Source organism: Nelumbo lutea, chromosome 1 (assembly GCF_056320005.1).
Source record: "Nelumbo lutea isolate HS-2025 chromosome 1, American lotus-T2T, whole genome shotgun sequence".
Lineage (NCBI taxonomy): Eukaryota > Viridiplantae > Streptophyta > Magnoliopsida > Proteales > Nelumbonaceae > Nelumbo > Nelumbo lutea.
Window position 1 is genome coordinate 159,185,374 of NC_142684.1, and position 14,294 is coordinate 159,199,667.

The 14,294-nt window shown below is 36.2% G+C and overlaps 1 protein-coding gene across 1 annotated transcript; it reads right to left on the reverse strand.

Moving 5' to 3' along the window:
- Window positions 1-484: 484 nt before the first annotated feature.
- LOC148878678 (nuclear transport factor 2-like) lies at window positions 485-13,946 on the reverse strand. The gene is made up of 10 exons (XM_088958468.1): window positions 13,814-13,946; window positions 13,514-13,608; window positions 13,251-13,385; window positions 7,149-7,455; window positions 5,884-6,155; window positions 5,579-5,765; window positions 3,231-3,352; window positions 3,055-3,120; window positions 2,129-2,210; window positions 485-1,222 (listed from the first exon to the last, which is right to left on the reverse strand). The coding sequence occupies exons 2-10, from the start codon at window positions 13,538-13,540 to the stop codon at window positions 996-998; spliced, it is 1,425 nt and encodes a 474-aa protein (XP_088814594.1). The 5' UTR covers window positions 13,541-13,608; window positions 13,814-13,946; the 3' UTR covers window positions 485-995.
- Between the last annotated feature and the right edge of the window lie 348 nt (window positions 13,947-14,294).

The following is a 14,294-nucleotide window of genomic DNA, read 5'->3' on the forward strand; positions in this document are numbered from 1 at the left end:
GGGGGTAGAGGAGACCTAAACCAGCCCCCCTGAACTGATTGCGAAAAAAATAAAATAAAATAAAAATAAAAAAAACAACCAAAATGTGTATCGATTCGCCTGATACGCCCCTACCGGCATATCGAGCGTATCGATATTTTAAACCTTGGATTTCACATCAAAAAAACAATAAATAAATGCCTATCCATTAGGGGAAGCACTAAAATGAAATTTCCCCCAATAGTAGGCACATACAAACCGAAAGTCAAATTTTGCATGTGTAAGATTCACATAATGAGAGAAATGTTAAAATGACACCTCCGTGACAGCGTTTATTCAATAAATGACCACGGTTCCAAATACATGCAAAACAATTTCAATACCTAATTGTGTAACAAGGTTATAAAAAGCCACTACTACTAAATAGTGGTATAATGCAACTCTCACATGCCCCAAATGTAGCTGCAGCCAAAGTTTTAGACATACCAAAAAAAAATGCCACAAATGGCTCAGAAGAAAACCTCATCAACATAGCCCCCTTTCAATAACATGAATTAATAATGTAAGATACAAACCATGGAAGAGATGACAAAGGCAAGTCAACCGAAGCCTAACCAACTATTTAGAAGCGCTTTAGCTTGGAGAACCATCCATAATCCGCTGACTTTATATTAATAATATTTTCCCGCATAAAAAGACAAAAAAATAAAAACAAAAATCCAAAATGTTCTCTAACTGATTATGAGAACACATGAATATCCAAAGCTAACAAGCACTACCCAATAACCCAACGACGACACAAAACTATTACTCAATTCTTGTAAAAATCATTTTCTCTTAAATCAGAGGTTAAAATAAGAAAATCATATAACAAGAATAGAAAGGATAAAATATGATGATGCCCACACCCTAAAAAAACAGGGGTGCTTCTTACCCAACACCCCAAAATAAGGAAATGCACCTGAATTGAAGATTAACTAAACTAAAAAAGTTACATCTCTCCCTGTGTTAGAAGCCTAGAATGTGACCTCTGACGGGTTCTGCCCATTTCTTGATACTTGATTTCCCAAGATTCCTCTGTCTTGTCGTGCACCTCGCTGATAGAAACCATTACCCCTTGGTTTGCTGTTGTAGTCCCCCCTCTCACCACCATCCTGGCTGCTTCCCCTGCCAAAACCCCGACCGCCAAAACCCCCCCTTGGAGCATCTCTCTGATAGCTGCCCCTGCCTCTACTACTCCTCCCTACTCAAAAGAAATCACAAAATCAGCAGAAAGCTTTTGGACAGGGAGAACAAGAATTATTCAGTAAAGTGCATTGAAAACACAGATAAATTTGTTGATGGGGAAAATTTGAACCAATTGTTTAATGAAACAAGCATAACATTCAGTGTATCTCCAAATTGACAATCAGTGATAATTTGATCATATGCAGAACTAATCCAAGCTACCCCTGGCTGGTAATATTGTAGGTCACTATGCCTATTGACGTACTATCTTACCAAAGGCCGTGTGTAAATTTCAGTTTACTTTTGCCTCAGATTTGACTTTGTTTTATTTGTTTTTGAAAACTGAGATACAAAATAGAAAGTTAAACGATGTGGTAACTCCACATGTAAAAGAGAACTGATAATAGGAGGAAGGTGGAGCAAATTTTCCATCAGTTTTTGGAATGCAAACTTTGCACTGCCAGTGTGTAAATGAGAGAAAAGTACAAGTTACAAAAAGATACACAACTGAACCAGGTACAAAATTTGTTTCTGGTTCAGATTTGCACTGCAAACGAGCGCCAAAGGAGCAGCAGGTTGGGGCTCAAACAGATGGAAAGGGACATTAATCAACGCCAACATTATTATTCGGGCTCAAACACATGACCAAGGATGACATTAACTAAATCCCATGCAAGGCCAATTTCAAGGCCTTTAAGGAGCTGCATCTATCAATATCTGATAAAGAGTACAGCAACTCACTGTATCTCCCTTTCTGGTTCAAATTAAAGAACGCATTGTGAACAAAGAAACAATGCAAAGAGAAAGAAAGAACCAAAAGCTGAAAGACAATAGATGAAAATATAAGAATGGTCAATCTAGATGCTTGGAAATTTATGTTTCGTAATTGTCATTTATAATCAGGAAAGAATTGGGCACGTACTTCCCCCTACAGTTCCACCAGGACCATTTGCTCTCCGCTCCTCAATGTGCACTTGCCGCCCACTCAATTGTATTGGAGATGCCTATAGATGATTAAAGAAACAATCAGAAAAACATAGATAAATCTAGAACTCAACGAGTCATCATGTAAAAAATCTCACTGTGGAAGGTACAAACATATAAAAGACTTGTTTGATAAGCAACGGCTAGAAAAACTAAAATTGATCATCCAAACGTTGTCCCAACTATATGGGGTCAACACGAATCCTGTTTTGCCATTCCATTCTATTTAGTGCCAGAATTGATGCTACCAAAAATTAAGAACTCGGAGTTTGAGAACAAATTAGAATTCTAGGGAGGCAACAAGAGCATTTAAAGGTAGGTAGGCCAATATGATGGGGCAGAAAGCTTTATAGATCATAAATAACACAAAAAATAATAATAAATATGTTCTACAAAAGTAAATAAAGAGCAAAAAAGGAAAAATATAATTCGGAATTCTGTGCAAAATTAAATTCTAGCAAAAATCAGGTGTTTGGTTTGGGTACTAAAAATGGATGCTAGAATCATCCAACTCTAGCATATATAGCCTGACTACAGAATCCGTCTATGGCCTGATTCTAGGATTATGAAAAAAGATTTTGGCAAATCTGAATGACCTGGAAACCCCCAATATTAAATTTTAAGCTCTAAATGGCTCTACAATCCAATCACATTCCAGTATGCAATTCAAATGCCCCACCACAGACACAAAGGCCAAGAGCAATCTCAGGTAGTCAGTTATCTCTTTTTTGATATTCTTCCCTTCACCTCAGGCTATTCAGTCACTGACTTTCAGAAACAAGGAAGCTATTTGCCAACAATTGAAACTCCTACAGTAAACTTTAAGAACAAAAGAGAGAAGAAATCCATACTGAAACTTCAAACCTGAATTGCATTTTGAACACCAATGGCATCTTCAAATTCAACAAAAGCATAGCAAATGCCAACATCCTGTACATACAATGTGAAGTGTTTAGACGGTAAATCTTAGTTTATCTTCTCTCAGTGTACACATGACAGTATTCAATAAAAAGGTCACAAGGTTAGCAAGTAATACAAACCTTCCGGTGCCTGATGACCACACCTTCAGGCTTGATTCTACCAAAGTTTTTAAACTCCTGCTCAATATCAGAAACAGAAACAGTAGGGGGCAAGTTTCTCACATACACAGATCTTGATTCACCTGAGAATTTTCTTGATAGACGAACAAGAATCAATATGATGTTCTGTTCTCAACATGAGTAAATATAACTGTTATTTGAAAATAACAAACAAACAAATATGAACTTCTAAAAGACAAAATCATTCCTGAACGAAGTATAGAAACCAAGTTCCACGAAAAAACATATATACAAGGAGAAAAAACTAATGTGATGTTCTACGACATGAACAGTCTTGTATTTATCTGTCTGTTTTTGAAACCACCACATCAGCAAAAAAATTGAAAAACATTCTTGAACCATTTTTTATTTTGAGAAACAAAAACAAGATGTTTTTGAAACCATCAACATGATGGTTTAAAAACAAAAACAAAATTAAGAGTGCAGATATTATATGGTTTATGAAACATGATAATGGATCATCTGATGAGACATTTTTTGTTTCAATTTTGGGGGAAAAACACATATATGACCAAGACCATGTTTTCGAACCAGGTGCTTTTGATTTGTTTTTGGAACTACAACAAAAATGACAAATCACACAGGAGAACACTCCTTACCAGAATAGCCAACTCAACTCACAAAAGCCCCGTCCCAACCACGAGATTGGGTTCATGACTCCAATACTGCGACCCCACCTGTCCCAAGTCCCAATTGCCTTTTTATTTTTTGATAAGACTCTTTCCAATCATATCGGATCGCCTCAAACCAGTTTGTTTTACTTCAGTCAGTTTCTTTTCTGGCCAACTCCTCTAGACACTTTAACTTGCGAAGATCACTTTTTAATGGATGGAGCTGTAGCTGGTCCACATGATCAAACCAACTTAATCTATGTTCATTTTACCACCTATTAGGGCTACTCTAAATGAATGTGTTCATTTCAAATCCTATAATATCTCTTTTTACCATTCATCCATCTCAGTATTTACATCTCTGCCACACATTACGGAATACAGGCATGGTTCTTGACTGCCCAACACACTGCTCTAAAATAGGATAACCAACTTCCAAAACTCTAAACAGCTTAACACTCTATATTTAAAGCATTGCTTAGGCATTAACAAGGAGACCACCAATGTGTTTCAGAGGCTCCTCACCTAGGCAACCAATTAGGGCAGTGAAATTGATATTAACATCTTAGTAGGGTTAATAACTAATTATGTCCAAATTGTATATTGATAATGAATGTATTTAAACCACTTTGAGTTGACAGAAGTGCATGTAAAGCCAAAAATTATGGATTCCATTCTCTCTGCCTATGTGTTTTTTCCTTTAAACCAAGGAGGCTATTCAAAAACCTTGTCATATGTTTTTGAAAGTCCAAGTGTATGCTTGCCTTAATCATGCACTAATTTAATTTGTGGTTTAAAAGTTCACAAATAACATGTAACCACATTCTTTTTATGAGCACTAACATGTAACTACATAATATCCATGTGTTATACAATATATATTTAAAAATGTTTTTTTTTTCTTTTGCGTTTTTTTGCCTAGGAAACAAGCTTGTCTTGACAGGCCAAAACACCTAGGCTACTAGGCTTTGCCTAGCCACCATTACTACACAACAATAATAAAAAGTCTGGTTGCAAACTTTCTAGACCTTAATAAACCACATGAAATGGTAGGTTGGATTGGCTTACTCTGACCACAATTACTACACAATAATAAAAAGTTTGGTTGCAAAACTTTCTAGACCTTAATAAACCATGTGAAATGGTAGGTCAGGATTGGCTTACTCTGAGTAGTGATCATAAATAATTCAATAAATCCCTTGATTGTAACTCATCATAAATAAAGTAAATAAATAAACCACTTGAAATACAAACTACCACAATACAGCTTGCCCTTAAAGCTGTGTTTCGCTTGATAGAAAATAAGAGAGAAACAAGAAATTGCAGGAAGTTTTTCTTTACGGAGTTCACAAAATTCCTTAAGAACTTTCCCTCAACTTTATGTTTCTCCTTTATTTTCTTCCAAACCAAAGATAGCCTAAAAGAACACATTTCATAGACTAGTTATGATACAAACACTAGATATAGGGAAAGGAGGATAATAGTGTACAGTTTCAATACTTCCTAAATGAGGCAACACTAACTCTCACATTTTAGATACAAGACACTTCCTAACAAGTTTAAATAAAAAATAAAATTCAGTTGTTTCCAAAAAAATACTATAGTCATTTATGACTTATCAAGTCTTTCAACTATGCTACCAAATAAGCAAAGCATTCAATGGGCAGGATATCTAACCTTCTTCCAACATTGTAACTTCTTCTGCCACCTCTGCAACAGATTTTTCAGGAACAATAGATGATGCAGTAAATGACTGCTGAGGAGTAGGCTGTGGTGTATGAAGCCGCTCTGTAGGTTGTGTGCTCTTGTTCACAGATGGCTGAGGAGCAATAGATGATGCAGATTGCCCTCTAGCAACCCGTAGCTTCCCAAGAACAATATTTGAGCATCAAAACGTTAAAACCAAATGCCAAGGGAGGAAAGTAATTCTAAAAAACTACACAGACTCATAATTTAAGTAGCATGGTAAAAATGGTGCATACAATAGAAGCATAAGTTTGCTTAGGGGGTTCTCCAACAGGTTCCTCAACAGGAGCAGTAGGAGGTTCTCGCACAGGGTTCATTGCACCCTGAAAAGAAGCAGTTGGCTCTTCTACTACAGGAGTTTCCTCTTCTCGGTTTTCTGCCCCCAATACTTGTTGCTGCAGTTCCTCTTCAATATTATAATTGTCTGTGGGTTCATTTTCTTCCACATGAGCTGATGACACAAATTCTGTGGCCTGAATTTCATCCCCCAACATGTAGTCTGAAACAGCTGAAGAGATTTTCACCATAGTCACAAAATCAATGCAAAGTAATTACAAAATGATGTATATACCATATAGTATAATGGCAAAATTTCAGAAATAAGAATTAGATTGCACAGTAGTTAAGTACACCTAAACGCATTTTTCAACTTTATATACTATAGTACAATGGCAAATCATTTGGGGGCATTTGATAACAGCTCAAGTGGCTGAACTAAATGACATGTTGAATTGATTAATATACCACTAAATATATTATTATATCATACTATACCCCCAAGTATATTATTATATGACTACTTTATCCACCTAAAAGGCAAAACAATGTCATTAAATTTAGCATCTAGAGCTCTTATCAACCAGAACCAAAGTCATAATAACAAGAACCACTCTGATTTGTAAACTCTATGAGAAATATAAAAGCACAAAATTACAGGACAGGGGTCTTTCAGAGAAGGCCTCCAAGCAGGGAGATCATAACCTAGAAATCCTATGTGGCAGACTAGATAGCAGCCTAAAAGTTCTACATATTTACAACATCACACTCTCTTCATGTAACAAGTTTCATCATATTGGCCCACCACCACTTGGAAAACAAAACTCTGTCTCTTCTAGACAAATTTTCAAATAAAAGGTTCAAATTTACAAAAACTGGATCTATTATAAAGAGTGCAATAGAAAGGAAAATATAGAAAATATGGATGGCACTAAACATATAACCACTCTGGAGTGCTCCCAAGTCCCATCTAATTGACAGTTTAGATTTGCGCAACTCTGTGTATCTTTTTGAGAGTAGAACACATGTCAAATTGGTATAGACAAACCATATTGCTAAAGCATGCACAGATCATATGGCTCCATGTATTTATGGTCAACCATAGACATCATTATATTCTAAAGCTCAGTCACAACTGTTGACATTTTCACCACCGCCCTTCTCAAAAGCTCCATCTATAGCTATCTAAAAGAATCATAATTCTAGGAATTTACACATATAGTACCTGAGTCAGGATGGGAAGTAGATACATTTGCTGTGGATTCAAAATTATCCTGTGCTAATAGAGCTTCTGGATGCTGGTGGACCAGTTCCTCATCAAGGAAGTGAAAGATATCATTGAGGACAAAGTACCCTTTCTCCTGAGGAGCAAGGAAAAAAGTCTGCACAAATTTCCTCTTGCCTTTAAAATCCTTACTTTGCACCAAGCCTGAGACCATCACAATAACACCTCCATTCCAAGAATCCAGAGAATGTGCTGTCTTGATCTCAATTCCAGTAAAATGAAGTGACATGATAAGCGAATGGATTTGCTGCAAAAACAAAGAAGGATTCCAAAACTTTATTAATTGTCCATGCAATATAAGTAATACAGTTGAGAAAGTTTGGACTCTTGACACCACCATTTGATCCTTCTTATCATAAGAAATCTAGAAAAAGGAAAAAAAAATCCTAGAAGGGGTGAATAAAATTGGAAAATTGAAGAATATATAGATCATCATATGCAACATCTTTGAAGACATCCTAACAGTACAAGACATATACAAACAAAACTAAAAATGAAACGAAAACGAATCTTTTCCTGCTTACCAAAAATAACCTGATGCCATAATCTTGCTAAAAGCTGTTGAAGGCATCTATAAATCTACTTGGAGATATTATGGAAAATGTTTGCTGTCTACACCAATCAGCATATACTGCCCAGAATGGCTCTCCACACAACACATTAGCATAGAATCCACTATTTACAGTAATTAGTAATAGAAGAAAAAAACAAAGAGTTTAAAAGAAAGAAACCATATTTTTAAAAAGATTCCTTTTCATTTAAGGGTGGTAAGATAAAGATCTACAGTATTGGTTTCCGTATGGGAAACAGGATTTCAATGTTTTTGGGACCAAATTGAAGCAAACCATCTTGAGGTGGCCTTTACAAGCCATGTTTGCTGAAGATGGGCAACCTGTCCATGCCTCTCTCTTCAGAGTCCTTATCATAAAAATATGTGTAAGCCTTCAGCAGTCTGCATAATTGAGTTTCCATCACTTAAGAGCTACTTCTGCTCTTCGTCAATTTATCAAACTGCAATCATTCATTGAGCTACATCCTTCATATCATACCCTTCAAAAAATGTGCAAACTAGACTCTCCAAGGCAATCATGCTAGCCTTCAAGGGTGGTGAACTTATCAGTGTCAGTTGCAAATATGTCTTCCTGGAATAATGGTAAGATGGCCCTATCCCCAGCCCTTCTGTGGTCTTAGGATTGATCACCCTTTGCTCCATCCATTTCTGGAACCTTCCTCTTCCTATCTCTCCTTTCTCTCCTCCATCTCTTGAAGTAGTGAATAAAATAAGAGAAGTCATTTCTTTTCGTTTCGTTTTCTTTTAACTTACTGGGATTAGGTGAAGTGAGGGGCAGAATTATGGTTTAGGTTGATGTTTGTGGGATTGAGTAAATAAAAAAGGCATGTCATTATTCATTTTCAGGTCAACATGATGATATAATAAATACATCCTTTTTTTTGTCTATTATAATAAATACATCCTTTGTTTATTCACTTTGGTGAACTAAATTCTTCACTTTTTCTTTAAGAATTAAGAGCACGTTACAACTAACAACAAATCAAAATGATATTAACCAAAACTATGAATTTTCCACACACTTGAGAAAAACACTTGTGAGATACCCAGCAGCAACTTGTTATATGATTGTAAGAGAGTCAAGAAAGACCAGAGGTGAGAGATAATAGATAATATCAAGTGGGTTAGGAGTTCTAAATAAAAACTATTTTTGTTTTTTCACATAATTTTAAGATTTAACATTTTTTATTTGAACTCTTTGTTTTTCTCTTCTATTAAAGAGGGATCACTCTACTAATGTACTACACGGAGAGCCATTCTGGTCAGTGTAGGCTGACTAGTGTGGGCAGAAAAACCTTCCTTTAGATTTAATAATCTTATTTATAAGGAGAGGTTCATTGTTGTGTGGTATCATCAACAGATGACAACTTTTTCCCTAATTAATGAGCATTAATGCCAGTTGAATGCTGAATCTGATCATAAGAACAGGATAATTTTTTTAACATGAAATGGATAACTAAGATTTGAATATATAATTCACCACTTAATTATCAATATATATATATATATATATATAATTCACCAATTAGCAGATTGATCAACTCTCAGCTGCAACCATTATATCCACAACATCCACACAAAAGAATTGTCAGCAAACATGATATTCAAAATATCCAAACAAAAGGATTATCAATTGCTTTACAATCAAGTACTAAAAAATGCTTTATAATCAGTGGCATAAAGTCCTTACATATACTATACAGTAAAAGGTTTTCATATATCCCAAATTCCCAATATACGAAGTCATTGGAAGGATAGCTCCAAAAAGGGGTGATAAAATAAGAGAAAATAGGCTAAGATGGCTTGGTAACGTGCATAGAATACCATCAACAGCACCCATAAGAAGTGATCTGTTCCCTGTTGAAGGGGCTAGAATCACTAGGGATGACCAAAAAGGTCATGGACCAAACTAGTAACAAATGATTGAAGCATTCATAATCTAACAATGGATATGGTATTTAAACAGAATGGAATGACAAAACAGGATTCATGTAACCAACCCAATAACACCTGAGTCAAATAAATCCACAATTTAGATCATGATGAGATAATAATATAGCCACATTTAATGTTATGTGTAATAGCCACTCACCATTGTTATGATTTGTTTAGTAATGAGATAGCATAGCTATAAAGATAGAGTTCTAATCTAATGAAATTCTTATTGTTTCCTAGAGAATTAAACCTAGTTCTAACTTCTAATTTAGGTTTCCGATGAGAAAGATGTGACTGTACTTAGCATTAGGTAAATGTGTACATTATATACTAAGGAAATATAGAAAAATTATAAATATATGAAAACAATAGAAAAACAAAAGGTCACATTGTTTACTAAACAAATTTCAGGTATATATTTGCCTTTTAGTGATATTAAAAAGAATTTGTCATTTTAATAAAAAATAAAAATTATTTGGTGTTTTTATGCACAAAAGACCAAATTTTTTTTGTCCCATGCCACTTCTACTGAACACAAGCGGGTAAGTGGTACAAGGCAAAGAAAGAAGAGAAAAGTACAAAAGGCCCAATAAAGAACACCCCAATCAATTGTCCCATTAATGACACCTACATGGTCGAATTTGAGACCTTAAATGATATTGAAGCATTCAGGCCCCTTGTGCAGGTGCTGACCAATGGAAGTGCTGAAACACCAGGTGCCCTAAATGCCATTGATGTTTTCAGCATGCCAAAAGGATTTAAATGCCCAAATCGTTTTTGCTGGGGCAGCTGGTAATATAGAGCAAGGAGAAGGAGGCATGTGTGGGGACACGAGGAGGCTTGAGAAGCCCAAGTAGACAGGTGTTTGAGCTATATAAAAGGAGTGATGATGTGGGGTGAACCGATTTAAGTGAGTCGAAACAGGAAAACTGTTTGGCCAGATTAGGTCAGAGGGCACATGATCCCCTAAAATGTTGTGTGAATGGGTTGAGAGAGCTTACAAATGGTGGTTCCGATATATCATTGGCTCATTCAGCCGCTCCTCAACATATAGGACTTGTAAAAGCCTTCCATCTCCACCACAACCGTCACTAGATTTCAACTAGACTGGACTTGTGAATACAAATCTATTGGATAGAAGATCCAAGAGTGAAGGCATGGTCGGCAATCTAGCAAAGTCACTCAAAAAGTTCTAAAGGTTCTGAAATCCAAAAGGAATGCTTAAGTAAAGGTTTTAGGATTCTACAAAGGGGTGGCTTATGATGAGGATTGCAAGGAAAAAAGGCATGGGTTTTAAGAAATCTTTAGAAGGAAAACCTTCACAGGTGGAAAGGATAAAAAGGAAAAGAGGGAATTTCTTGTCAAGGTCAAAATAAGAAGTATTTAGCAGCAGATTCTTCTGTGCATGAGGGTGCAACTATAGTGTTGGTTAGAGATGAGGAGCCGATTTACAATATGATGAAGATAGATAACAAAGTTCAAGTGGAATCTAGTAATTTCATCCCTCAAGGAAATTTACAATAAAACAGTGCTGAAAGGAAGTTGAGGTTTAAGTGTTCTGAAGATTATCCAAAGGAGGCTTTCGTGATTGGTGGGGTGGGAGATAAAGTTGATGATGGAGCAAGGAAATAATCAGGGATATATACTCTGCCCGGGGATTTAAAAATTTGGTTTAAGGGCGATAAGGAACTAGAAATTAAAATGCACAAGAAAAAAAAAGTACAGAACCTAACCATTAACAAATGGGGGAGAGAGAATATTAAGATGGAAACAGTGAGGGTAGATTTGATGAAGATAATTTCAGTGAGTCTTCAGAAGAAGATGTGGCCATTAATGAAAACAATGAAGTTGAAAACTCAATCAACTTGGAAACAATGGTGAATACAGAGGTGGATGTCAGTAAACCTTTAGGAGTTCTTCATTGGAGGGCAGGAAATTGCTAGAAAATCTTTTGAGGAATTGAAAGGAAAATTCAGCAGACCTTTAAAGAAATGATGGATTGTTAGCATGGATTCTAAGGGGGACTGCTGTACTGCAAAGGGTGTTGATGCTCAAAATAGACAGAATTCATCTGAAACTGAGGGTAATGGAAAAGGTGGTGAGATTGTAGAAGATCAATTTTTTAGAAGAATGCAATTTTGGGGTTGGAACGGATTAATGCTAGGCTGCTAGCTCAATGAAATCTAAGGTTGAGATAATCCCAAATGCAATGAGACGACTCAAAAATCAGAGAAACCATCAACCTGTTCAGGTGTCAAAGGTGTTTGCCTGGTTGATGATGGGGTCATTTGAGGTTTGGCCCACTAAGAAGGTGAACAAAAGAAATAAAGTTAGCAAGAGAAGTAAAGAGGCTTGGGTGCAAGATGATGATTGAATGGGTAATTTTAGGGAGGCTGATAGAAATAGTGTAGGTGTGTATGGGCTAGTTCTTGTTAGTTGGGTGGGGGATACGGGAGGGAATTATGGCTTTCTTTCTTGTGGACGATGCCTCCTTAATAAATTTTCTTTTTTACTTGATATCAAAAAATATTAAATGCCTTAAAGATCTTGGCTACAAGTAAAATGAGTGTGCAAATAAAAGCCTATATAGAAATTTCTATGTAATACAATATGAAAAGTATGCCACAACTGCAGCACTAAAATTTACTCTGTGGTAAATTATTTGGTGCTTTTTTATGCCCAAAAAACCTATGTTTTTCTTTGTCCCATGTTACTTGTACTGAACAAAAACGGATAAATTGCACAAGGCAAACAAGGGAAAAAAAAGCACAGAAGGCCGAATCAAAAAGAAGGTTCCGACCAATTGTCCCATTAATGAGACCTAAATAGTCAAATTCAAGACCTTAAGACCTTGGCTACAAGTAAATTGAATGTGCAAATACAAAGCCTCTATAGAAATTTTTATGTAATTCAATATGAAGAGCATGACACAACCACAGCACTGAAATTTACTCCATGGTAACAACCCTGATACGCAATCAGCTCTTGGGAACTCGTACAAGATAATTAATCATCCAATCCAATTTCAATGTCAATGCCAAGTAACGTGTGAGTGAGACAAAAAGAGGCTATTATCCAATGTTAGTACCAACTACCTGGTATCTTGGGAAGGGTGAACACAAACCTAACGGTCCTAACCTCGGTAATTTTTGCACAAATTGGCCGCTCTCAGACACAAACCAACATTCTCACACTTGCCATCCCATGATTTAACCATTACACCAAGAAAATGGGCCCTTACAGAATACTAGACATTGTCATATGGGCGTGTGAGTAGACATCTGATAATTATTAAATAACTGCCATTCAGATCCATGGGAAACAACACCAACAGCACTTTTTTCCAATAGACTAGACTAACAGAATTACAAGTTTATTGATAACAGCAAAACTAGAGCGATAAAAACAATATTTCTAGGCACGAATCGTAGTTCCCAATTATTCTAGGCGTGAAAATTATCCAGTTAAAGGTGATTCAAAGAGTTCATGGCGAATAGAAACAAGACTTTGAAAAAAGCAAATTTCGCGAATACTACCAGCATTGCCGAGGCTGACTCGGTCCTATTCCCATCAACGCGAAGCATTGTACTCAAATCTGTATAGAACTGATGAACAAAATCTGGTTGTTGTTGGATAACCTGATAGTACTGCCCAACAAAGTACGAACCAACCTGCAATAACAGACATTGAATGATTAACCGCCAATAAAAGGGAGGGGGACAGCACAGGAAAAAAAAAATTTTTTGATAGATGAATAAAAGAAGATTTTGTTATTAGCTATCCATTGAATCACAATCACCTGAACAGCAGTTACGGGAGTCGCCATTATCACTCTCTAGAAAAGCATGCAGCGAGAAAAGATCTCAAAACCCTAGATCACCGCAATGCCCCAATCTGAAAAAAAATATATATATATAAATCCCATGCGATCATTGAAACTTAACAAGAAATTAAAAAATGTAAATGTCCGTCTTCTGCAATCAACAACGAAGTTTGCTACTATTGTGTTATGAAAAAGAAAATCTAAATTTATCGGATTACAGAGATTGTTAGAGAGAGAAATAGAGAAATCTAGAGGTAGAAAAAGGGAAAGGGAAACCTTAGGATTAGATTTGCAACGATCTGTATGGTTGAGTTGCACTCGCTTGTTTCACTCTGGCTCCACTCTTTGTATTTGTATGTGTTTGTTGTGTACAACGGGGGCCGCAATTCTAATACTAAACGGAAACGGCTGAGATCGGCTACAGTCATGCAAGGCGCTGGGGGCTTCACGTGCGTTAACAGTAATATACTATTTTTTTAAGTTTTCACAAATGACGAGACATTTATTCACTGTTACGCTGAAGTGGTGTCTAATGACGCCTAATTATTATAAATAGCAGCAATTATTACATTAAACATAAGCATAAAAACATACTTTAAAAACGCCACTGGTCTATCAAGTGTTAATTCAGATTACCTAAAAGCGATGGCTGTGAAGCAGGCTGCGTTTCCAATCACAACACTCCACGTCAGCCATAGATGTCAAGTAAAGAGACTGAATGGTTGCGGGTCCACGTGGGGCATGATCATTGATTGTA